The 25,615-nt window shown below is 36.2% G+C and overlaps 1 protein-coding gene across 3 annotated transcripts; it reads left to right on the top strand.

Moving 5' to 3' along the window:
* The first annotated feature begins 3,960 nt into the window (after nucleotides 1-3,960).
* LOC127934548 (protein FAM107B-like) lies at nucleotides 3,961-24,140 on the top strand. Of its 3 annotated transcripts, XM_052532006.1 has the most exons (5): nucleotides 3,961-3,998; nucleotides 4,355-4,422; nucleotides 17,422-17,599; nucleotides 22,609-22,765; nucleotides 22,850-24,140. In XM_052532006.1, exons 1-5 carry the CDS (start codon nucleotides 3,976-3,978, stop codon nucleotides 22,967-22,969), a joined length of 546 nt encoding a protein of 181 aa, XP_052387966.1. In that variant the 5' UTR covers nucleotides 3,961-3,975; the 3' UTR covers nucleotides 22,970-24,140. The 3 variants fall into 3 exon arrangements, with proteins under 3 accessions (XP_052387966.1, XP_052387968.1, XP_052387967.1); XM_052532008.1 differs by lacking the exons at nucleotides 3,961-3,998; nucleotides 4,355-4,422 and adding an exon at nucleotides 4,566-4,827; XM_052532007.1 differs by lacking the exons at nucleotides 3,961-3,998; nucleotides 4,355-4,422 and adding an exon at nucleotides 16,524-16,678.
* Nucleotides 24,141-25,615: the final 1,475 nt, after the last annotated feature.

Below are 25,615 nucleotides of genomic sequence, written 5' to 3'. Positions count from 1 at the left end.
CAGAGAAAGTCAGGATGTCCATACTCGGAAATAACAATACCAGAACATTCTAGAGCTAAAAATTGTTTTAGCTGTCCCAGGGTTTTGTATAATATGATAAATGGGACTGGGATACTACAACCCATTATGTTTGTTACAATAACTGATTATTTACAGTAGTAGTGAGTGTGGCGGGCCACAAACTCAAACTAATGATTTACTGAAGCAATATCACAGCTGCGATTCTGTCGTTGGCAAGCTGTTCTATACACTTATAAAGTTCAATAAACAAAAACTTTTATTTGTTACTTACATTTTAGACATAACATTGCCAGCTGTTTTGTCCGTTTTACTCCGGAAAAACTTGTCAGATAAAATAGCAGCTTTATTTCGGGTAAATGAATGATTTAAATGGCTCACTCATAAAAACAGTGGCTGAATTCGACTAATACTTCTACTTAATTCTGCAATATGTGTATTTGGGAGAAATAGTAAAAGTAATAGGCCTATGTTAGTATGCTGGTCAGCCAGTAATTTCAATGAATAGGTGTTTTTGAACTAATTGGCTGGGTGAATGATTCAAATGACTCACTCATAATGTATTATTCCTAAATTCCTAAATGAATGAATGATTCAGTGATTCTCTCCTAAAATCAACCTAGCATAACAAAAGAATCTGCAAAAAGAGTGAATGATGATCCCATCTCTGAAGTACAGACCGACTGTCTGTGCTGTGATCAGACTTTTAAGACTTTTACTCACGAGAGTGAGTAAATCATAAGAGCACCTTTGTTCATATTATGGCAGAATTATAGCACATGATCAGCATGAGGGTTATATGATGTCATCCAGCATGGTCATCCAGAAATTTGGGGTGCTGCCCATCCTGCAGCATGATTCAGAGATGGTTTATTAGATTAAAAGAGGCGGAGTACCTCATAAGTCACCCAGCGTCTGCCCAGCACTCATGGTAACAACAGGAGAGAGAGAGAGAGAGAGAGAGAGAGAGAGAGAATCGTCACATGAGATGGCATTTAAGTCTGTTTTGTTTGTTACACAAAACATCACGTACTATTGCACCTATAAATCTTTCTTTTCAAATATACACAACATAAATTCATATTGATTCTGCATGTAACAAATAAAAGTATTTTAAATTTGAATATATCCCAAATTTTTATTTAAATTACACTTGAGCGTAAGGAAATAGTATGCATTTTAGGTTCCAGAGATTGAAGAATTTTCTTCATTCATCTGACTAACATTTCAAAATGAACTTTCTTAAATAAATCGAGCTGAACTGAAATATCACAGTGAAGCTGCAAATGTAAAACATATGCATGGCGTTTTACTGCTTCGTTTAATTTCTTTCTGTGTATCCAATAAAAACACAGTTTGACTAGTACAGACTGACTTGTGGTGTCATGTTGGAACGATTTTTATGCTTTTAAAATATTAATGTAACATCAAAGCTTTCAAATATTGAATTTTAGAAGAAATACACATAAAATACAATCTTTACAATAATGAAAAAAATATATAAAATGCAATGAACTATAATTTAAACAAGAACATACATTCTATAGACACACACAAATGATGAAGACTGCAATACCCAGTGAGTTTCCAACACACTGACACACTTTCTTCATCAGGTTGCACAGCTTGATTAGCGAAATATAATAACAATATATATAAAAACACAAGTAGTCAGGTATTCCCAGCTCAGTTTCATTTTCCCAAGAGCATAGTCTTCCCTAAAGTGTGTAACCGCTCAAACATCTGTGACTACTAATACATTTGATATTATGTGATTCAGATACGAGCCTCATTGAAACAGATGGTGTCTCAGTTTCTTGCAAAAGATCTGTGCAGATGTTACATTGTGTACTTTTCATAAAGTAAGATGCCCTCATTCCAAATGAAAGGTAGGCCTATTGTTTATCAAAAAATGAAAATTCTGTCAACTCTCCCTCATGTCAGGCCAAACACGTGTGCTCTTCTTTCCATGGAACACAAAAGGTGTTTTTTTTTTCCTGAATAATCTTCACACAGATGAATTACGAATATTGTTTGAAAGTCACCATAATATATTTCCAGGACTAATATAAACAAATACAAATAAAATACAGATGTGTGTCAGTTTTGACTAAAATACATTGACATGTATTGACATCTGAGAGGTCTGTATTCTGTTACAGCACATTGAGGAACAAACCTCTGAAGCAGAGATGGCTCCATTCCAGTGGAAAATGCATAAAGATGAGCTCTCAGTATGACTACACTCTGGGCGTATTTTCCTGTAAGATGTAATCTCATTGTAAAATGCAGCCACAGTCCTCAAAGTAGGTTGCATACATTCACTATTGCTGCAACTTTTTATTTTCAGTGTTCTGCTATGTGGCAATAAGCCGACTTGATCAAAGCAGACATAGTTAAAGTTTAAACACTATTGTACATGACAAGTGCATAAAGTTCAGGGACTTTAGTGGGGATTTTGTATTTGGACATTATCTAGTTGGATAAATTAAACATAATTTATGCATGAAAATAAGTAAATGTACTTTTTTAATAGTCTAATCATTAAGAGAGTGATTTTAGAAAAGAGTGTTTTTGCAGCGATGCCATCGAAGAACCAGTTTGGTTCCCCAAAAAACCTTTCTGTGAACGTTTCTTAAAAGATCCAGTCTTACTAAGTGTGAAGAACTTTTGTATAATTTCAACTAAAAACCTTTTCTACTATTAAGAAAGAGTTTTTGTGTGCAAGGGAGAAGTTAAGCATTCTCCTCCACAGATTTTTTTTTATATTTAAGAGTGTTAAAAAAGAAATGATAAAGTCAGTGCCTGTCTTACTGCTGTGTTCAGTAAAAAGAGAATATACACATTGATCTTTAGAGTGATCCTTTATGACACTGTGAAAGAGGAAACCAGAGTTATTACCATGGTTCTAGAAAACTGTAATTTCCTGTTTAACAGAAAACAGGTGGTTAGAGGGGTCATAGGAAATCAACCACACAGAAAATATCAAATTAATAATGCAGATGGACTGGAGTGATAATCAACACATTGTATTATAATATAAAACCAAAAACTGCTCAAGACAAAAAAAAACTGTATGACCTGTATTTTGTCATATTTTTATTGCTTATAATACCACAAAAAAGTTGCATATGATTGTAAATTAAAATTTTCTATCAGCTGTACAAAAAAAAAAAAAAAAAAACTATTGTTCAAATCTGATCCCACTTCATTTCAAGATTAATAACTACACAAAAATCGGACTACCTCTTTTATAAACACATAAAATAGTTTTTTTCCCCTCCTAGTCCCTCTCTTTTCTTAGGGCTCAGAGATTGCAAAAGAATGGCTTTGCTTTGGGATTGCTTGACTTTATTTCCACATCCAAACGCAGGGACCCCTCCCAACTTCCTGTAACCACGTAGACCACATATGTTCCCCGAAAGTGTGTTGGGACTGAATTCAAGTCTCTGTAGTAGTTATGACTATTATGAAGTATCCTTCCCCTGTAGTTCTGAAAAGGATCTCTCACAATTTAATTTGTGAGTGACTTAGACACTACATCTTAAATGTACAGACTGTACATCATAGACATGTCTGCAAATAGTACACAAGAGACAGTATTATTAAATCAGGGTAAGGACAATTCCAGCTAAAATAAATTAATTTGTAAAAAAAAAAAAGTACACTTATTATTTATTTATTAATCTACTTTTACAGCAAATATGTTTAGTAAAATCGAGTTTCTGCTCTTTGTCTCTTTACCATTTCTTTGGTGTGTTCTATACAGGAAATTCTACTGTTTCTGCATCAAACTTTCTGTGTGACACAACTGTCATAGCGCCCCAGTAACCGGAAGTCCTGTGTTTTACACAGAAAGCACACGTTCCATACGAATGTGAACCAGCGAGGGGCCACCGAGGGCGGGGCTGTATCCTACTAAACGGGGTGAAAAAAAAGCAGAAATCCCGTCGACTGATGGTGGTAGTGGGGCTTTTTGGGTACAGACTCAGCTGTCATTGCTAAACCGATTATTTTAATTAATCCACATGCAGAAACTAGTGAACAAAGTAAATGTATGACTTGATTATCTTTTGAATTATTAATGAAGATTATGTTAGAAAATAATTTAGTTGTCACAAAAATATGAATTCTGTAATCCACTTTGTTGATTTAATGATTTATTTACATTTTTTTTTACTTGAAGTAGCTACTTGATGTAGTCTGTTCCTTGCACAATGCTACAGTGTGACTTAAGATTCAGACTATGAACCAGGCGTATTGAAGTAAACGTATCAAACCTCTGGGATGAGATCACCTCCGTTTTTAAAGCTCTTCTGTCACCATTTATCACCAGAGACTGGAAGAGACCAATCAGGACGGAACGTAACATTTCTCCCGTTGTGAAAATAAAAGAACACGAGAGTGAGTAAATCTTAAAATAATTTACAATTTTGTGTAAACTACCCCTTTAATTATATATTCGCATTTGCTTTGTGTATGCTGCACCATTAGTCTCCGCCCACCGGTACTGCGCCACGCCCAGACCGTTTTCGGGGTGTCCCCTGCTGATGAATAATCATGAGGGGGAAATGGGCGGAGCATCGCATGTGACTAAAGGCGTTGGGTCATGTTGTTCCCCGGCCACCACTCCAAGTATTAATTTACATTTCTAAGGGTCCTGTCCACTACTGAACTGTTTCCAGCAGTGAAATAAACAGATTTAACAGACACCTTCATAACAGGAGAGATGAACCGATGCATTTCCTTCTTCTGAGGTTCATCTGAAGTCACTTGCCATAGAGAAGTATCGCTCAGGACTGATTTGAGGTATGTGTGTGTTTTAATGGGTTTCTGTTTTCAGGACACTTTGCATCAAAACGCGTTATTTGTCGTAGTGGAAACGAGACGCGCGTTATTGGAAACAATGTTTATTCACATACTCATGAATGAATTAATTCATTGTTTATATAGTAAATGTATCGGCAGATCAAACAATGTACGATAGAACAATAAAGCGCTAAAAATCACGCGCTTCAGAACGCAGCAGAACAATATCAATAAAATGTTTGAAATAATGAAATTAGGCATTTTTTCTAATACTGTGTTCGCAACAATAATTATATTTCGCAACTATAACAATATTATTCTTATTTTTAATAATCAGTTATTTTTTTAAATAGTACACTTGTATAAATACATGTATAAATATATTGTGTATCAGATAAAGGTTGAGTTAAAAATATAAAAGTATAGAGTAGTTCAGTCAGCTATTCCAAGCACATGGGATGTGTCATGTCTTGTCATGTCTTCCTCTCTGTAGAACAGTGGCTCTCAATTACTGTCCAAGATTTTGATTTGAGTTTATCTTGTCTTGTTTATATGTTAGACCTTCTTATTTACTATGCATACTACGGGGGAGCTGAATAACATTTGTATATTTCTTAGAAATAGTGTTATTTTATTTTATTTTTACAGTAAATATCATGTTCAGATGAACACAGTCTGAGCACATGGTTAACAGTGACTCTGACTAAGATCTGTATATTAGTAAAGATGTTGCAGTATATGTTAAGTATGGTCATTTTGAAATGGGTTTTCTGTATTGGAGGGGATGTTGGGGGTAGGGAGGGGTTGGTTCTGACCACATGTGTTTGCAATTTGTCAAACAGCCTTACATCTGCTTTTTGATCTTTGAACCAGTCCCCCAGTAGTGCTAGTGAAGCCTTCCTGTTTCTGTTTGTGTATCTCTTCATCTGTTTCTTTGTCAGACACACCATTATTCTCAGTGTGTGGTTTGCATTCTGTCTAACTATGAATGTGACACAGAGAAAGTGAGATAGAGAAAAAGACAGTCTTGACTTCAGACTTCCCGTACATGATGATGCTTGTCCCTTGTGGACGGTTAGGACAGTGGTGGACATCTGGACACTGTGAGTCAGCAGCATGACTGACTTTTGTCTACACTGCATATCGAATGCATGCTGGCGTGCATTTATATGCAGCATATTGATTAACCCAATGAACATGTTGCTCTAGAGAGGAACTTCTTTCTCTTGTGGGACAGTGCCACTTCTGTACACCAGAGATGCACTGATATGTCCACACGTGTGTGTGTGTGTGTGTGTGTCTCTCAGTGTGCTATGTTCTGTTATAGAGAACCCCCTTGTCTGCTCATTTCGAACTCACATCATTTCTTGTATCTCATATACACATTATAAATTATGATAATACAACATTTCAGTATACATATATCACACAAAGGATTCTGAGCTATATCTTCTCATTAAAGCATGATGCAATATTGATGTACGTTTCGAAATCATAGACTTTTTTTTTTGTTTGTTTCTCATTTCCATGGAGTTTTGCAGTGACCTTGACACCCAGGGGCTAGATTTTGAGTTGTTATGTTAAATGGCTTGCGTTGATGTTTTGAAGAATGGGTCAACATTGAGATTTGATGTTTGGTTGATCGTTTTCAATGGGAAATTGTACAACAGATACTTTGCGTAAAGTGCATACTGTGTTTTTGAAACCGTTATTAATGTCTCAAGCGTCTTTGCCGTAATGTTAGGTGACAGGCAAAAGAGAATGGAGAAATGAGATTTGTTTATAATGTCTATAATGAACATGTATAGAATATCTTATTTGTTTATAATGAAACACGTATAGAATATCATTTTGAGTGAGAAAGAGAAAGAGAAATCATCAGTGGGCAAATAAATCTGGGTTAGGATGGGATTCATTTCGCGTAACATTTAACAGAATCATAGTTGCATCATTGAATTAAAATGGTTTTAATTTCAGATTTGAATTATGATGTAGGAAATTGCATGTTGTTTTCTTTTTGTCTTCTTGTGATTTATAATTTGTGTAATTTATGGCGTCATAAAAGTCTGTGTCTAATCTGTAGCATTTGCATGTTTTTTGCCCATGAGTTTAGGTGTATGTTTGTGTGAATTATAGATCTGTAGCGTAATCTAGACATGGACAGCTGTCTGTAAATCCTTTAGTCCGATCTGACCAATAGCTGCTAGGCATTCTGTTGCTGACATTGATTCTCATCCATTTTAATCAAACAAAGAAACATGACAATCAATCAGATACCTCTTCTCTTTTGCCCCACGCAGTCCCCAAGCATGACTCAATCTCACAGGGCACAGTGAAGGCTGGACTAATGGATGCACAGTCTGATTCATGACCACAATACAAATCTTAGATCAAAATCAGGATTTCACAGACTCAAATTAAACATTCTGTCCTGTGGAACATTTCATATTGTCCTAATAGAAGCCCAAAGTGGTTGAGGGGTGATGTGCTGTTGTAAATATAACTAGATATTCTCTGTTTTGTGAAGAAGTGTTGCAAGCTAATGCTGGTACTGTGTGATGTGATGTTTTAGGTAGTGGTAGGGTGTTTTAGGAGGTTGCTAAGGTTGTTGCAATTCACTAGGATGTTCTAGTGTCTTCTAGGTGGTTGCTAGTTGGTGGTTGGAGCTTACTAGGGTGTTCTAGGTGGTTAAAGTTCAATAAGATGTCCTGGATAGTAGGGTGTTATAGGTGGTTGTAAATTGCTAGAATGTTCTAAGTGATACCCTAGGATGTTCTAAATGGTTGAAAGGTGGTTGTTAGGGTTTTCTAAGTTGTTCTAGTTGCAACAATATTGTAGGTGGTTGCTGGGTGTTCTAGGTGGTTATAAATTCTTAGGATGTTAGGATGATGATAGGTTTTTATTAGAATGTTCTAAACAACTTCTAGGATGTTAGGTGGCTGCAACTTAATATGGTGTTCTAGGTGGTTGCTAGGTGGTCATGCAACGAGCGTTGGTCTGATCATTCTTAATACAAGCTGCATGATTTGAGGTATTTATGTCCATGGCTCAAATGGTGCAGAGGTTTAATAGCTAGGGTTACATGTTTGTTTTTTTTATCTCTAAACCTAGAGAGAGCAATATAGTGCTACTTCCCTTGTATTAGCAACAGTAATAGTGATACTTCTCTTATCAAGTAACAGTAACAAAACCTGCTGTCTGTTTTTAAGCAGACACACAAATGCCAAGCAGATGTCTGTATTTTTTGTCATTCGTGTTAAATGCATCTGTCTGTGCTTGGTCAGCAGTCTCTTTGATAGCTTATCCTCTTCTTCATGAAGGCAGCAGTTGGCTTTTGGTTGGATCATCCCTGTGAGTGGAGTGTTTGCAGTTTATAGACTTTCCTGTATATATGTACTCCATTTTAAAGTGTTTAAGTTGCTTTCAGTGTAAAAGCTGAATTTAGTTGAATTTTGGATGTGCGAAATTGTGGATTTTGGTTTTTAAGCCTTTTTGCCACATTAAGTCATAATAAAATGGAATAGGATAGCAAATGATGGGGGGGGGGTGGGTAGGAATGATGAAAGATAGATTCAAAGTCATGTTGCCCACATGAGCAGCGTAGATCAATGTGTCAATCTCTGTGTTCTCAGTGATTGTCCATTACTTGGAATCATTAGTTAGTAATCCTTCATGTCAAATCCTCATGCATGCATTCACATACGTCCCAAAATATACATTAGAACCTCACATGCCTCTTTAACATAAGCCCTGACCCGGCAGGTGCTGGCCACAGCTGAGCTGAATCAATGGCCCCTCTTTTCCGCTCACTTTGTTCTATAGCGCACAGTTGCTGGATCCCTCATATACATACTCACACACACCTGACCCATTCTGGACAGTTGCTGCACCCCTAATCTAGTCCTCATATGGACGGGGGGGTGGGGGGGTGGTTATGGTGACCGGAGCGTAGAGATGCTGGTTTAGGTTTAGCTTTCGCTGCTTAAAGGGATAGTTCATATTTTCGAATCAATCCAAATGTGTATGGCTTTACTCTGCAGAACAGAACAGAAGATTTAAACTTTTTATTTTTTTATTTTTTTTTTTACATCCAAGATTCTTCAAAATGCATTATTTTGTGTTCCATACAAGAAAGGAAATCATACATTCACACAGAATGACATGAGGGTGAGTAAATTGACAGATTTAAATTTTTGAGTTTTTGGAAAAAACAGCTTCTGGTCTCTGCTCCAGTTACGTACAAATGTACGTAAACTATGTAAGAATGTAGTGATTACATTGCGGTTATGGTCATGCTACAGCAGTTTTTTCATAGTCAACTATCCAAATATACATGACAATGTATAATCAAATATTTAGTTACCATGAAATAAATATTAGCAGTTGTTATTTTTATATTTTATTTCGCATGTTATAAATAATATTCACTCAGATATACATCATAGGAAAGGAAAGATGCTCACAATTGCTCATCATTTCATTCCAGCTTTAAAGAATGAATGATAGAGTTTCAACTTTGTATTTTAGAGCAAGTGCACAATGCATTTGTAGTTTGATTAATGTGTATACATCCTGGATAAAATTATTGATTTAAACTGACTGAAAGCAAACTTTTAAATGCATGCAAACTTTATTATTTTGTGGTTTTTAGAGTCCTGTATGTCATATCTATTTAAAGTGATAATGTCATATTCACTGTGTGTCTATTGGAAAACCTTTGCAGGTTCATCACATTCCAGTGGTGTGATGTGACATGGTGTTGCATTCGCTGAATGATCTCTATTCACGCAGTATCTCTTCTTTCGAGATTCCCTTCTGTAGGCCTCTCTAGACACAGACACATACACATACATGACGCGAACTAAACTAACTAACACAGTCTGCAAGTGATAATACCAACACTATACCTTCAATTCGTTGCAGATTAATTTTACCCTCACTTACTCATTTGGTCACAGCTAAAAAAGAATCTAGAGAAGACGTGAAGCAGTAAGAGCAGAAAAAGTTTGAGGTGAAATAAAAAAAAAGACTTGTGGGGTTGGTGAGTGAGAGGAACAGGAAGTCAATTTTTTTCCCCTTTACAGTAAGCACTAAGCCCCCACAGAATAGAGAAATGGCACACACGAGTGTGTTTAGCAGTAGGTGGTGGTTTGATGGATGTTTGAACAAGGATGTGTCGACATAGTGTTATCTCTAGCATCTAAGTTGTGACCCAACTCAGCCAATTGTGAAAGGCACGTATAGGTTTTTCTCTCAACTGTTTACTTTCATTTTAAACATAACCAACTGAGTCTACATGTAAACCTTGTGTATTTTGACAGTATTAGCGCAAAAGATAACTTAGTTCAATAATCAGGCACTGTTCAACAGGCTTTGAATGCACAGGTCAGACCAGTGCGCAAATGAAACATTTAAAAGCAAATGCAAATAATGAGAGAGTAACTCTACTTCTGAGTTAACACTGCTGTGAATGCATGTGGTGTTGTACAGTATATGATGGAGGCGCCAGAACTGCAGCTGATAGAATGTGCGCTGTAGCATGATATTACGATATTTTGTAGTTTGACTCCTGTGTGATGAGGTTATGCTATGTATAAGTGACTTGTTTTAATTATACTGACAATAGGCAGCAGTTTAGGCTTCAATCCTATTGCTATGGAGTCCAGTTATGTTCTGTTTTTTATATGAATGCCCACCCTGTAGTGCGGATGACGCAAGCAGTTTAATGCTAATAAAATTAAGTGTCTAACCCCTGACCCTTAGAGGAGCCCATAAATGTTTATTTCTTTCTTTCCTCTGTGCTGTGGAAACCAGTTGGAATATGATTTTCAATGTTTTCCGTTGGCCCAGTAAAAGGACATGGATGAGATTCAGAAGATTGAGATGAAATTTTGAAGGCAAAAGTGGGCGGAGGCAGCTGTCACCATCTTGGCAGTGAGCGTCACTTCTGGATAATTGAAAATGGGCAAAAAAGACGGGAGCTGGCTGCTAAAACCATGCCCACCTAGCTCGATGGTGCTGACAGCAGCGGCAATCCACCGGTCACTCAAGTAGCTGAGCCCTTAATTATGCAGAACTTTAAAGCTTAAAGCTGCGGTAGGGAACTTTTGACGCTCTAGCGGTTAATAAACAGAACTGCTTGCGTCCTGCGGAAGAACATCGTAGCCGGAACTACTTCTCTCTGTTTATGTCTATGAAGAATCACAAAGGTACTGGGTTACTCCGCCGCGGTATCCCCGAAGCAATTTAAAATAGTCCGAATATAAACACTTATTATAGGTGCACCCTAGTGATTCAGGACAAGCTAAAAACACGGTTTGGAAAATGGATTCATGGTGTACTCGCTTATTATATACATTTTTCTACATTTTGAACACAAACAAAGTTACGGACCGCAGCTCTGATTGGTTGTTTCTTACCGGGAGCTGATGGCTTTCTGCAAATGGCAATAGGACCACTGGGAGGAGCCAGAGGAGCTTGATTTTTTTCACAGATTATCTGTCTCATATTCTACTTTCAGGACATAATGACAGGTTTAATAAATATGTAAAAAATATTTTTTTACAAAAGTTCCCTACAGCACCTTTAACATAATTTAAACAGATCAGTTATAAAAACAAAATCACCCCTCACAGTTGTCACGAAGGGCAAAATTAGCTATAAAAACCAAAATATTTTTTGCCTGCTGTAAAGTTAGGCATTTTAACATGGGGAGTCTATGGGATTGACTCCCTTTTACAGCCAGCCTCCAGTGGCCAGTCGATGAATTGCCGTTTTAGTCACTTCTGTGTTGGTTTCAAGAGAGTCCGTCCACATTGAGTTTCAAAAACACTCTTCAGGAATCTACCGGTGACATCACGGACACTAGGTCCATGTTTTTAAACAGTTTATGGGCAAAACGCATAAAAAGTTTCCCATTTATGGCTTGAAAATGTTGTCATGTAAACAGCCTTCTCTGATTTCTAGCTTGTTAGTGGTGGCCGGAGTCATTCCTGTCAAGGGAAGATGCGGTTTATGAGAAAATGAGGGAGAGAAATGAATCATCTAGAGGACTGTTGATACGAATTGATACCTCTGTGGTCTGTAATAGGTGACAGGGTGGGACGTGTAGTGGGGGATGGTCTAGAAAGGCCTTTATGCCAGAAATGGGGTATAGTTGTGTTTAGAAAAGCGTGTGAAGAATTTAGAGTATAGAGTCTTAGGTTAGAAATGAATACATTATGAAGAATAGGTGAAAGTGACAGTGCTAGAGTACCAGTGAAAGGGCTTTTGGAATTGGGGAGGGGTCAAATATACCCTCCTGTTGTGTGTAAACTGTGCCCAAAAAAGGTCAGATGGTGCAATAGACTGCCAGCTGCTCCGTTCCTCCCTGCGTGTCTTTTTGCCTAATGTGAGCGGAACAAAGAAGTGGCATCCTTTCCACCTCCTCCATCTCTGTGTGTGTGTGTCCCAGTGCTTGAGACTCACAAATAGCTTTTTTTTTTTTTTTTTTTTATCACAAAAATAGCAAGGGATTATTTGAGTTTGTCTGATTCCTGTTATTGCCACCCCTTGTCTTCATCCAAGCTCTGTGTGTGTAGGCCTTGGAGAAATGACTGGAAAAGGACGCTGAGGGTGATTGATTGAGGTGCACACACCCTCTGGTCTATCCTTTTATGTTGTAGGCCATAAAATCACAAAACCAAATACATATCGGGCTGTATTTTTTTATTTATTGTAGAAATTTATAGTGAAATCCCCTATCATGCTGTTGGGCTTACATTTTACAAGGCTCAAGCCTTTTGGATGTCATTTTTAAAACATGACTCTTAGCAATTCTGCACAAACAATGATCTAAGTATGTAAACACTCTGAAGTCATAATGATGTCACTGTGTGATCGTTTACAGTAATGGTTAGTGCTCAGAAAGAGGCGTGAGTATTTCTTTTTTGCCGTTCTCCAGCTTTTTATTGTGGAAGTGTGTAGTCAAGTGAGTTTGTGCAAATTTAATCTGCGTGTGTCTGTGGAAGAGGGTTAATAAGAGTCATCCAAGTCATTATGAACTCTTTGAGATAAGCTTGTTCCACCTTTCCAGTGAACTCTTCTTAAGTCCTGTAGTATCCTAATTAACCGTTTCTAGAATACCAGGAAATGCCGTTTCCCAATTATTTTCCCAATAATTTTATAGAAACATATTTTCAGGATTCCCTGATGAATAGAAAGTAAAAAAAACAGCATTTGTTTGAAATGGAAATCTTTTATAGCATTAAATGTATTTTACTATCACTTTCGATTCATGCTGAATAAAATATTTAGAAAAATACATTATGATAATGCAGTGCACAAGGTTTAACACACTCTCCCATTTTATCGTTAGTTCTTTTAGTGTTTGGAAATAATATAGGCCAAGTTTCTGATTACTGAATAGGAATCAATTGCATGTGGTGGTGATGTGTGCATGTCTTTAAATACAAAGTATAGAATGAGTTGTTTTTGCATCTTAGTACCAATAAATGCTCTTTTTGTATTGCAAAGGAAGTTTTGAGCTTTGACACTTACAGCATGTTTTGATGTTGCAATGTACTTTCAAAATATCAAGGAAAATTTGATTTTTCATGCGGAACCATACCATAGTAACACATATTACCTCATTTTAAAGAGTGATTTAATTTGATCTAACCACACAAAAAAATAGCTTGTTGGTCTAACTTAATAAAATTATGACGCACATTTCCATGCATTTAAACTGATTTATTTGAACTTAAATTAAGTTAAATGTACTGATGAGTAAAATTCATGCTGATTTAATGCGATCACACCAATTTTATTTGACACATTCTGTGAATGTTCCCTGAACATAGTTCACTCTTGTTGATTCCAACCAGTTTTCTGCACTTTTATGAAAATGGAAAGGCCTGTTAGTTTAGGTGTTTAATGTTTAGTTATTTTGAACATTTTAAAACAACATAAAATTATGTTGTTGTTTTTTTGTTACCATTGTGGTGAAGAGTAGAGCTTGTGCTTAGGTGGTCAATATCTGTCATACACACATAAATGTTCTATGATCGTTTGATTGTGAAGAGTAGAAATACTAATATGGACTCTATAAATCACATGCTGGCCCTCAAACTGATTCAGTTTTATTTATTGCTAGAAGAATGTAACAGCCAACACAACACTTGTTCGCATGCTAAGTAAAATGTTTGTAGCATGCAAGTAATGATCAAGTTAAAAATGTTCACATGACAATGACACAGTTGCAGCTCATGTAGCTTACACCCTAACCACAGGAACTATACTTCACCATAAAGGTGACCTCAAAAATAAACAAACTTTAATATGTCTTTCCCTTTATCAAAAACACATTAAACAGCACTTAATTTCAACATTTATTCTTCTAGTCTGTCCCTATGCAAAGCATGCTGGCAACTAGAAATCCACTGCCCAGTTTCAGTCAATGCAACGCAAATGATTCATGTCGGCCCAACTTAACTTCAATGGTTTAACTTAACATTTTACAAATGTAATTTCATTGAATATAATAAAACTGAGTGCAAATGACAACTGTATAAAAAAAACTAAAGATTTACGTTGTTTTAGCTTATTTTATTCCAGCAAACTGAGCAAACAACTAAAATAATTTGTTTTGAGTGCATCTACTTCTTGATTTGACTTTAATCTTAAGTGGAGCATGAACAAAAGCACTACAACTTTTAATCATTAATGCAAACCTGGCTGATATGCATGATCGGCCGTATGCATTGGGATGTTAAATGAATGATGTCCCCTCTATGTGCACGTGCTGGAACAAGGTACAAGACTGAGAATGGCAAACAGATGCTCCAGTCCTGCTTAATGAGTGAATAGATGGTTTACAAGCATTCCTTTAAACTTAAATGCAGAAGCACAGACATGCATGAAAATATATGCTCTGATGCATCATTATCAATACACAATCAGTGTGAAAGTATATTGAAATGCTCATCCATGGACACACCCATGTTGTTAGTGTTGTGGTGGTCACCATAGAGACCACAGGGTTGAAGAGTGCAGCTCTGTAATTAAAAGCTGGATGTGGGGTTTTTTTATTAAACAGTTTGTCCTGCAGGGCTCCCTGTGCAGAGACGTATAAGCAGTGCACAATCCATGTTGGAAGTGCTGTTGATACTGCGACATGAAGGCCACATGTTTTCTCAATAATGGTTGTTTGAGCATTATTGAGAAAAAAAACTGTATGTTGTTCCAACTGTATGTTGTTTTTCTGCTTGACTTTTTTTCTGCAGAACACAAAAGTAAAACATTATTTTGAAACATGTTTGCCATTCCAGTTAATAATGGTTTCGAAAAGCACTGTGAAAGTGTCATAAAAAATATGACTTGTGGGCTATTTTCAAGCCATATGATAGGTCTGTGAGAAAGAAACCGAACTAAAGTGATAAGATAAGCTTATCAACAACCGCTTTTGGTTTATTCCTCATATTAAGCTGACATTTGAAATACATGGACTACTTTTAAAATAGTTCAGTTATGTTTTTTGTCATTTTGGAGAATGATAGCCTAAGTGCCCAGAGTGTCCAGAAAGACCAAGTGAATACTTCTTGGGTGAACTGTCCCTTTAGATAAGATCAATGTACCATCTTGACTTGTGAAATGAGACTTCTTGTTTTTCAGACTTTGTGAAACTTTAACGTTTCAACATTGCGCTGTCAACAGGAACTACTCTTCGGCTGAATCTGTAAGGAAAGTGTGAGTGCAGATAAAAACATTATAAAGTGGCCTTGGACGCACCGCATTTTGATAATAACACCATCATCTGCTTTCACTAAGGTGTTCTTGCCTGAATGCATGAAGAAATTACTGGTTGTAAATAAAACTGCCATACCCTGACATATCATATGTCAACATTTCAGAACGGGACACGCAAAAGTTATTGCAATAAAATGTGTGCAGCAGCTCTATTATGTGTATTTAAATAGTGCTGTCTACAAACAAATGGTCAATGATGAGTGTGGATTTTGTCTATGAAGGAGTGCCACACAATTTACCCTTGAGGAATTAGGATAGTATTTTAAATGTCCTCTCATATTGCTCTTCAAAATTAAATTATGTCATGACAAGAACAACTTGGTTGTTGTGTATCAATAGTTGTAGGCGAGGATGACGTCTAGTGATCAGCAGATGAACTGCAGCTTACAAACTGTTACTCATTTGGCACAAATCCTCATTCGTTGTGTAAAAAATTACAATATTGTTATTCTTTTGTGGGTTAATATACATGCAGCATTTCATCTTTCAGAATAATGGCTTTGTGGCCTAAAAAACTGCATTTTGTACTTTAAATCAGTCAATTCTAAATCAGTTTTGAAGGTTATAAGAAGATCGTGAAAATGCTACGCACATTAACGTGTTAGAAAATAACACACAAATTTATGATTGCTCTGAAATATTGGATACATTCCTGTAGCCCCCGTCACGTTCAATATTTCCCTTCTTTTAATAGCTCTAATCTCAGAGTTGATCTTATACATATAAACAGACCTGTGTGAATTCTTTAGTAAGGAGTGTTCGTCTTTTTTTGTACGTGCACGTGTACGTGGCCATACTCTTTGATGTTTCCGTCTCCGGTGATGAAAGATTAAGCAGGCGGGCTGTTTGAGGAGCCATTCTGGCAGGGGTGGGTGGGCTGTTAGGTAATAAACTATCAGGCGGAGCCAGAAGAGCGTTTTATAGAGCACAGCGCCCTGTCACAGATACAGAGCTGCAGTTTCATCTAGCTGTGGGAAGTTGTGCTTTATATCTTGAGATTTTTAGTTACAATCAAACGCAGAGATGACTACTTTGTTCAGATACCCTGTGTTTCCAGTCTTTCCAGGTGAGATTTGGGTTTGGAATGCATGCAAGTAGATGATGACAAATAACATGGAAATGCACTTTTAGGCAAAGCAGTGTAGTTTTAGGTTAAATGTATATTCATGTATAAGGGAAGTGTGTATTTTAGATGCAGTGATTGAAAACCTTTTAGATTTGTTTAAATTCATTTAAATAGTCCAGAAAAAGACATTTTTAAAATATAAATATTGTGTGTCGTCTTTCAATTGATGTGGTTAAAAAGTATAATTTTGTATTTATCTCTTTAGCTATTAACATATTTGTATTATTCATCTGCATTTTTATTATTAATAAAATACCTTTTTTTTTACTGAAATGTACTTAATGTATGATGGTTTTTCCTTGTTATTTCACATTGTTAGGATGTGTGTCACATGGACACTGTTATCAGTTGACGAGATCTTGTTTATTCAGATATAGTTGATCAGCCTTTCAGCTGATATGGAGCTGTGTGCTGAATGATACATGCTTGTTTGTTACTATAAAACTAATGTCTAGGATCCGGCTGTAAACAAATAATCATGTGAGATAGCAGTCACATGGGCTCGTCATTCATTATCTGTTTAATGATATTAGAAAAAACTATAAGATAAACCACTGAGAGAGAGCTTTATTTATTCACGTGGTTTTTATAAATGTATACATTTTAATAATAATTTAATTGCTAAATGCAGAACTTTTATTTATGTTGATGTTAAAATAGGTGTGTTTATGTCTTTCTCTCAGGTCTGGACCAGACAGACATACCAGAGGGACTGTCCCGTGCACGGAGCATTATGGCAGAGCCAGACTATATGGACGGAGATGGCGATGAACTCGTAAAGCCCAAGAAACTCCTCAACCCAGTGAAGTCCTCCAGAGATCACCAGGACTTACACAGAGAGCTCATCATGAACCAGAAGAGGTGATGCACACACAGCCTACATTAGATCCGTCTTCTTTCTCTGAATTCATTTTATTCTGTGTGGACGTACCATTTATAAACTTTTTTTTAATTTTTATTTACTGTTGGACTATAAATCTGAAACAGCCATCAATGCCATCCTTTTTCATATAAACATAAGTAAGATTTTGGCGGTCTTTATAGAAATAATCCCTGTCAAAGTGATCTGGACCCTTTTCCCCCCCTTCCTTTTTATTATTATTATTATAATTGACTATACATTTATCCCACATGACATGAAACTATCATAGCTATATAGGAAATGCGGTCAATATATTAAAATATTTGACCACATTTGACCAATCAGAATAAAGTATTATGTGATTAAAAAATGCCTGCATAACTTATGCATCATATAAAGATCCGTTTCTGCAAGTCCACTGTTGAATATTTCACAGATGAGTTCTTTAAAAAAAAATAGTCATTCTGAAATCTGATTCTACCTAGAGGACTTTTTGGACAGTCTAATTTAGTCTGATCTGTGTTTGTGTGCTGTATCTAGGCAGACGTGAACCAGGAAAAATTTTTTGATTCACTCGTTTTAGTCCACTCATTCTTTTTACCTCTGTCTCTCTCATTCTCATTGGTGATGAATTGCAACAGCAAAAGTATACACACGCTCCCTGTTACATAAAGCAGTTTTTTCTTTTTCATTTGGAAAATCCCTTGAGGTACTTGCAGCTTGTGCTGTGACTTATCCGTTCTTATTCACATCAAAGTTATTCATGTTGCAAGAAACTTCTAACACACGCATTCTACCAGCATGATTACATAAACTCCTGTTCTCTGATTCTCACCTCCCACATGAAGGGAAGAGTTTTTAGAATTCCCACTGATATCAGGATCCTCTGTTGGGGATTTATTCCAGTAATTCCCACTTAGGTGTACTGAATGTGTTTAGCAGGTTCCAGGCAGCGCAGAAAAGATTGGAGTCTTTGTTACTTTGTCTTGATATAGATTTGTGAAAATGACTGTGTGGCTTTTGGGTGATATTTTGCACTTGTTGAGCTAGTATGGTTTAAAATACACAATACAGAGAATGCAAATGACATTACTCTTGATAAACATCCTACCTGGTTTCATTTACAAATGGATTTGGTGAAAGAGAAAATGGCCTTGACTATATTATTATAATTAGTATGTTGTTATATATATATATATATATATATATATATATATATATATATATATATATAATATTATATATATAATATTATGTGTGAGCAAATATATTTAAAATATTTATTTAAGTGTGTGTGTGTGTGTATATAAATATATTTTTATGTTTGAAATCTTTGTAAAAAAAAACAAAAATCAACATTTTAATTTACTTGTATGCATTTAGCAGATGCTTTTATCCAAACCGACTTAAAATGCATTCAGGCTATACGTTTTTTTTTTTCACCAGTATGTTAATTTATGTAAAATATTTCATAATAGCTAACTTAATGATATAATCAGTATTTTTCATGCCCAGTGACTGGAGATTAAATTTACTTTTTTAGCTAATTTTGGGGCAGTCATGGAACCTAATCACTTCACAGGCCTGGGAATTAAGTATTAACACTTTTTGTATTTTTCCTTAAGATGTTAGTGAGTCTTACTTGATAGAGAGTGGGGAATTGAGTGTGTGTGCATGTTCTTGTTTTGGAAATCTAAATGGGATTTGTTCCAGATGTGGGATGCTGATGTTACATAAGAAGGATTACAGCATCCTTTTAGACTTTCTTCCCATGCACCCTTTCTCTGTTCTCTTTCTCTGGCACCCACCTTCTGTCTGCCTCCAACCCTGCTGTACATCAACACTCGAAGTGTTTCTGTACACTCAGAATGTTATGAAATCACATCTACAGCCAGTGCAGAAGGTGAAGAACACTGAGTGATGGAGAGATAGAGGTCAGGCTATATATAGTCTGTTGCATCATATATTAGATAATGTATTGAGATGGGGGGCTGGAGTGGGCTTTTATTTAAACGAGGCCAAACTCTTCTTTGCTTTGTTAATTTCTGTCGCTATTCATCTCTTTCCTTTTCTTTTTTCTGTCATTTGCCTTGCTGTCTTTGATGAGTGACCACACATAATGATAAAGTGACTGTTTCTAGCAGTTACCAAGAGACCAGTGTGTTCCTGTTATACAATCAGTGGCGCCAAACACTGGCATTCTTGAAGATGTTTGTACTTCAGAAATTCACAGAACAGAAGTATTTTAATCTTTTTGTCCCAGGTACAGTTACATGATACAGCTAAATCTTCCTTCTTAAAGGGATAGTTCACTTAAAAAAATTAACATTTTGTAATCATTTACTCACCCTCATGTAATTTAAAAACTTTTTTACTCAAACCCTCATGTCATTTCAAACCTGTATGATCGACTTTCTTCCAAAGATTATTCAAAATAACACTGGACCCGCACTGACTTTCGGTTTAAGGACAAAATGGCACTGGTGGAAATGACATGATGGTGAGTAAATGATTGCAGCATTATAAACAATCCCTTTACACCAGTGTTTGCAAGTCCATTTGTTATTCTACAGTCACTTCACTCGAGAAATATCACTTGTTTACTCCGACCCAACCACTGTTCCTGTTATAGCTGAACGACAAAGAGAAAACAGCCATAAAACCACACCTGTGGACAAAAGCACATTCTTATCTTAATATTGACTCGAATAAAAACAATAACTTCCAGAAAGCTCACTAGTCACAAGATGCAGGTGAAGTATTTTCTTTGGAAAGGCTGCATTTACACATTGTTAGAGCCTGACTGTGGTTATGGGGTTATTTTTCATTTACTTATTTCTAAATATGTTAGTTTAGACCAGAAAAATAGAGAATGGTCAAATAACAAAATGACAAAGGCAAAGTTTTATGTCTTTTATTGTAGTTCTATTTTTGGGATGATATGAAACGCATCATATAATAGCTTCAGCTTGGCAAAACAGATTGCTAATGGATTTAATTATTAATCAGAAATATGCCCTGAATCATAAACCAATCATTGTTTCCTCCTATCATGTTGGCGGAATGTATCTGATCTGTAATTGGTCTCATAAAGTTACCTGCACAACAGACATATTCCACTCATGTGATAAACGCCTGATGTGCTGCTGTTGTTCTTACTTCTGAGAAGAGACAATAGTTGGAAGGAGAAAGTAAAATACTGTTCAGAAACGAAATTAGTGACATGACACACAAATAGAGAACCGACAGAAGTGTGTTATTTTTATATTTTGTTTTACACTCACCTGGCACAGATTGTCGTAATTAAGTATTTTTTGGAGCCCTATACTATATAACTGTGGTCCAAATAGCCAAAACATTAAATCTCCCATTTTCTTAGCTCTGATGTTTTCATCTGCTCCTCTCATTTTTCTCTTCATTGTCTAGACAAGTTTACAAGTTTTGGAAGGACGGACAAAACTGTTGACATGACTCTGGTGTGCCAGGCAGAGAGCAGGAATAAGTTGTTGTCATTGTTTCAGTATTACTTGTATATTTTATGTAATATTTTCTTAATATTTAGAATTAACTTTCATTTTTAATTTCTTGTTTTGTTTAGTGCTTTTGTCATTTTTATTATTCAAAAAAAATAGCATTACTCTTTATTTCATTGTTTTAGTTTTGGCAGTTTTACTACTTAATTTATTTTGGTTCATTTTAAAGATCTAACATTTATATTTTATTTTATGTCAGCTTAATTTCAATTACCGACATTTTAACACTGGTTGTTGTAACGGATAGATAGATGGATGCATGGATGGATGGATTTTTATCATTATTGAATTAATTATAAAATCAGTTGACTATTCTAAATATGTGTTTCTCTGAAATTCTTTACATATGAAATATAAGCGTTACATAAATAACTGTTTCTGGCTTGTTAGTTTAGAGAAACATGGGATTGAGAATTCCGAATCAAAGATGTCACAGAAAAGTACTTTAATTGAAAGAGTTAATCTCCATTCACTCTAAACGCACAGCAGTCTTTGGTCATTATAAACCAATTTCAATCCCCAAAACCCTTCCAGGAATCCATCCATACTGGATTACAGTATATGGGGCAGTCAGGATTTGTTCACAGTCATATTATGCAACTCTATGGATTATTATCCTTAAACTGTTCAGGAGTCATCTAATTTTTTGCTCCCATTAAATCAGACCTCTGTTCGTAATGGAAGCTGTTATGGTTTTAAACGAACCGCAAATCCTAAATGTTAAATTTCAAAGTGCCGCTTTTGTGCTCAAATTATGAAACTATTTGATGAGAGGTGTGTTGATACTTTTCTAAGCGATCAGACTTAGATTTTAGAAATTAAAAAAAGTCCCATAGATTTGCTTTGAAGGAGGTCAAATTAAATTGCGTACTGTCCGACTAGGTTCTACTTTTGAATTTGAACTTACTTTGCAACCTTTTGAACTTTACTTTGTTAAAAAAGTATGTTCTGTATGAATGTGGGTAGTATGAATAGAATTTGGGCATACTATATCCACCATGTCATGTGATGCTTCACTGCCATTCATAAATACCCTCCCATTGCCTCGTGGGATAGTAAAGTGTCCATCAAATACGCACTTCAGAATCTATCCAGAACTAGTACCGTATTTTTCGGACTATAAGTCGCACTTTTTTCATAGTTTGGCTGGTCCTGCGACTTATAGTGAGGTGCGGCTTATTTATCAAAATTAATTTGACATGAACCGAGAGAAATTAACCAAGAGAAAAACATTAACGTCTCCAGCCACCAGAGGGCGCTCTATGTTGCTCAGTGCTCCTGTAGCCTACACTGAAGACATAGAGCGCCTCTATGGGCACTTTTTGCCTACTGTTTTTGGAATACTGTGAATTCAGACATAATACATCATACTGTCGAGTTTTGCAGGGCCAGTAACCAGACAGTTTTTCACCAACTGTAAAATTCTGGATACTTCATGTCAAGTTTCTCATAGTCTCATTTTTTTCTTATTACAGGGGTCTTGCGCCACAGAATAAACCAGAACTCCAGAAGGTGATGGAAAAGAGGAAGAGAGACCAGGTGCTGAAGACTCAGAAAGAGGAGCAGGAGGCGCACAAGAAGAGGTCAGACCTTGAGATCGAGCTCATGAAGAGACGAGAGAACCTCGAACAGGTATGTTTAATCGCATACGAATACATAGACATGGTATTATAGGCATATCCAGAAATGATCGACTAAAATTGTCTTCTTGTTTAGCTGGAATTGGAGCAACAAAAGAATGAAGAGGAGCAAGAAAACACCCCAGAGTTTGTCAAAATGAAAAGCAATTTGAGAAGAACCAAACAGGAAGAGGAGGGGCAGGAGCGTGCCACCTAGAAACCGTTTCTATTGTACATTTGTTGACATGGCAACTGGACTGTTGTTTGTGGGGATTTCCTGGTGTTCCTCCCCCATGTGTCCCTGTGAAACAAGTGACTGTAGACGAACGGTTCCTGTTGCCTGCTCGCAGACACAACCAGTATTCACGCTGCCTCTTTTTCTAAACAACGATCACAAATAAAGAGGATTGAAGAATAAACGAAACGCATACACACAAACTCTTGTACATGGGTGCAGCCTCTTTGCCACTGGTTGACTGGCTTTAAAGAACACGCATGGCAGAACAAACAGAGACCAAATGATTACTAGGGCTGCTCCGATCATGATCGGCCGATCATTATGCGCATCTCGTCAGTAAAGCCGGTTCTTTAATCAGCGGTAAATTCCATCAGGTGCGTGATTTCACATAGAGCCATTGTTCACTGAGAAGCTGCGCAAATCCACGTTCATTTTCAGTGTTTATTTGCGCAACTAGTCAGTTAACAACGGCTCTGTGTAGTAACAGTAGCTCTATGTGAAATCACGCACCTGAGGGAACTTACCGCTGATTAGAGAACCGGCTTTACTGACAAGATGCGTATTAACGATCAGCCGATCATGATCGAAGCAGCCCAAATTATTACTTTGGTATATTTTATTTTTTTTGAGGGGGGCACATATTATTTTACTATTTTACATTATAAACCTGAAATGGGACACTGGATGAACTTTTTTAAGCCAAAACAATGCTCTTTTATTTATGTTCAGTGTCAGCTTTTGTTTGTAAGGGTTTCTCCGAGACATTTTTCTCTTGGTTGATGATTAAAAAAAAGAAGAAAGGAAAGTAAATATGCAAAGTTGTGATGCATCTTGCTTGCTTTTTATGAATTGTAATGTCTGTGCGCTCCCTCTGCTGAATTACATAAGCAATACTAGTTCTAGTTTTGTGAGGTTTCTTTGCAAATATTTTTGTTATAACTTTTTTAATGAATACATTAAGTTAATACACTTTAGTTTAATGTGGTATTAAACGCAAGTGCAACCGTTTTCTTTAACTTGAATGGTAGTTGTTCTTAAGAGTTTAAAAAGAACATGAAATGTTTATTAATGTAGATTTGAGCCAATAAATAACCACTTTTTGTGTTCCCTTAAAACCTTCTTTTAATAAATATTATTTTATCATGTTGAATTCTTTTGTTAATTTGATGTCTGTGCATTTCTGTGTGACCAAGATGTGCAATTGATCTTATAGAGCAAGGTAATTTTTTTTTTTTTTTAGAATTTTCCTAAAAAATGAAAAATTTGTTAAAATATACTCACCATCAGAAGTGAATGGATGGTGCCAGAACAAAAGTTCAAACAGCTGATAAAAACAACAAAATAATCCCCAAAATGAAAATTTTGTCATTAATCACTTACCTTCATGTCTTTCCAAACCCGTAAAAGCTTTGTTCATCTTCAGAGCACAATTTAAGATATTCTGGATTTTCGTACTCTGCATATGGTGATATGGAGAGACACAGAGGAGACTGTTGAACCACTGATAACAGATGGACTATTTTGATGATGTCTTTCATCCTTTTCTGGACCTTGACACTGTTATTTACTAGGCAGTCTATGGGACAGTTTTAAGTCCTGGTTTTCATCCAAAATATCTTAAATCGTGTCCGAAGATGAACGAAGTTTTAACAGTTTGGAACAGGGGGTTAGTGATTAATGACAAAATTTTCATTTTTGGGTGGAGATTCCCTTTACGGTGCTTTAACTTTAAACCATTGCTTCTGGTCAAAATAAGAGTCCTCCAGTAACAAACTCCCATCCGATTGTCCTCACATTAAAATCCACCAACATGTTTGTATAGAACTTTTTTTGGACTGTGTTGCTTTGTAAATGGTGCTTGATCTGTGCATATTCCTCTCCTGATTCAGATGACTTTTTCAGTGGAGAAGGCAATAGTATGGATTGAGGACTCGTTATTTTAGGATTTAAGTTCAAATGTTTTGATGGATTTGTTTATTACAAACACACAGCTTTTCCCTTCATAAGTTGTTTGTACTGTTTGAACTCCCACTCTGATGTTACCCGTTCACAGTAGAAGATCTAATCATGTAAAGTGAAAAGTACAGTAGGTGTAAGTTAGTCATCTGGAATTTGCACGGCAAGGTCTGCTCCTCCCACGCCATAAAATGAGACTGTCCATAAAGGAAGAAGCACGAATCCACTCCAAACGATTCACAATTAACTGCATGAGGCTTCAGAAGCATTCTGATGTTTTGATTCATTTTGTATCTGACAATTGCAGATGACGTTAGTACAATGCAGAGCTGCAGTGTTTGAAGACTGACCCTTCAAATAGAGCAAATCTTCATTCTAGGAGATCTTATGTAACTAGGCTGTGTTAAACAGCTGGCAGCAGAAGTATGTCTGAGTGAACGGTGTCACAGACACTAAATTAAAGCCTTTATATGTACTTATGACAGCTGAAATACTGTAACATGATCTGAAATCAGCCCAATATTTTCAAAAGGTCTCTCTGAATATTACACCGTTTATGGCATTTTGTTTTAAAGGGACTTTCTGGCAGTCTGTCACACTTTAGTTTAGTGACCACTTGCTTCAGTAAAGTCCTAATTTGCTTCTCATTAATAGTTAGTTTTTATACAA

Source organism: Carassius gibelio, chromosome A18 (genome assembly GCF_023724105.1).
Source record: "Carassius gibelio isolate Cgi1373 ecotype wild population from Czech Republic chromosome A18, carGib1.2-hapl.c, whole genome shotgun sequence".
In the NCBI taxonomy this organism is placed as follows: Eukaryota; Metazoa; Chordata; class Actinopteri; order Cypriniformes; family Cyprinidae; genus Carassius; species Carassius gibelio.
This window is presented reverse-complemented; position numbering and strand designations above follow the sequence as displayed.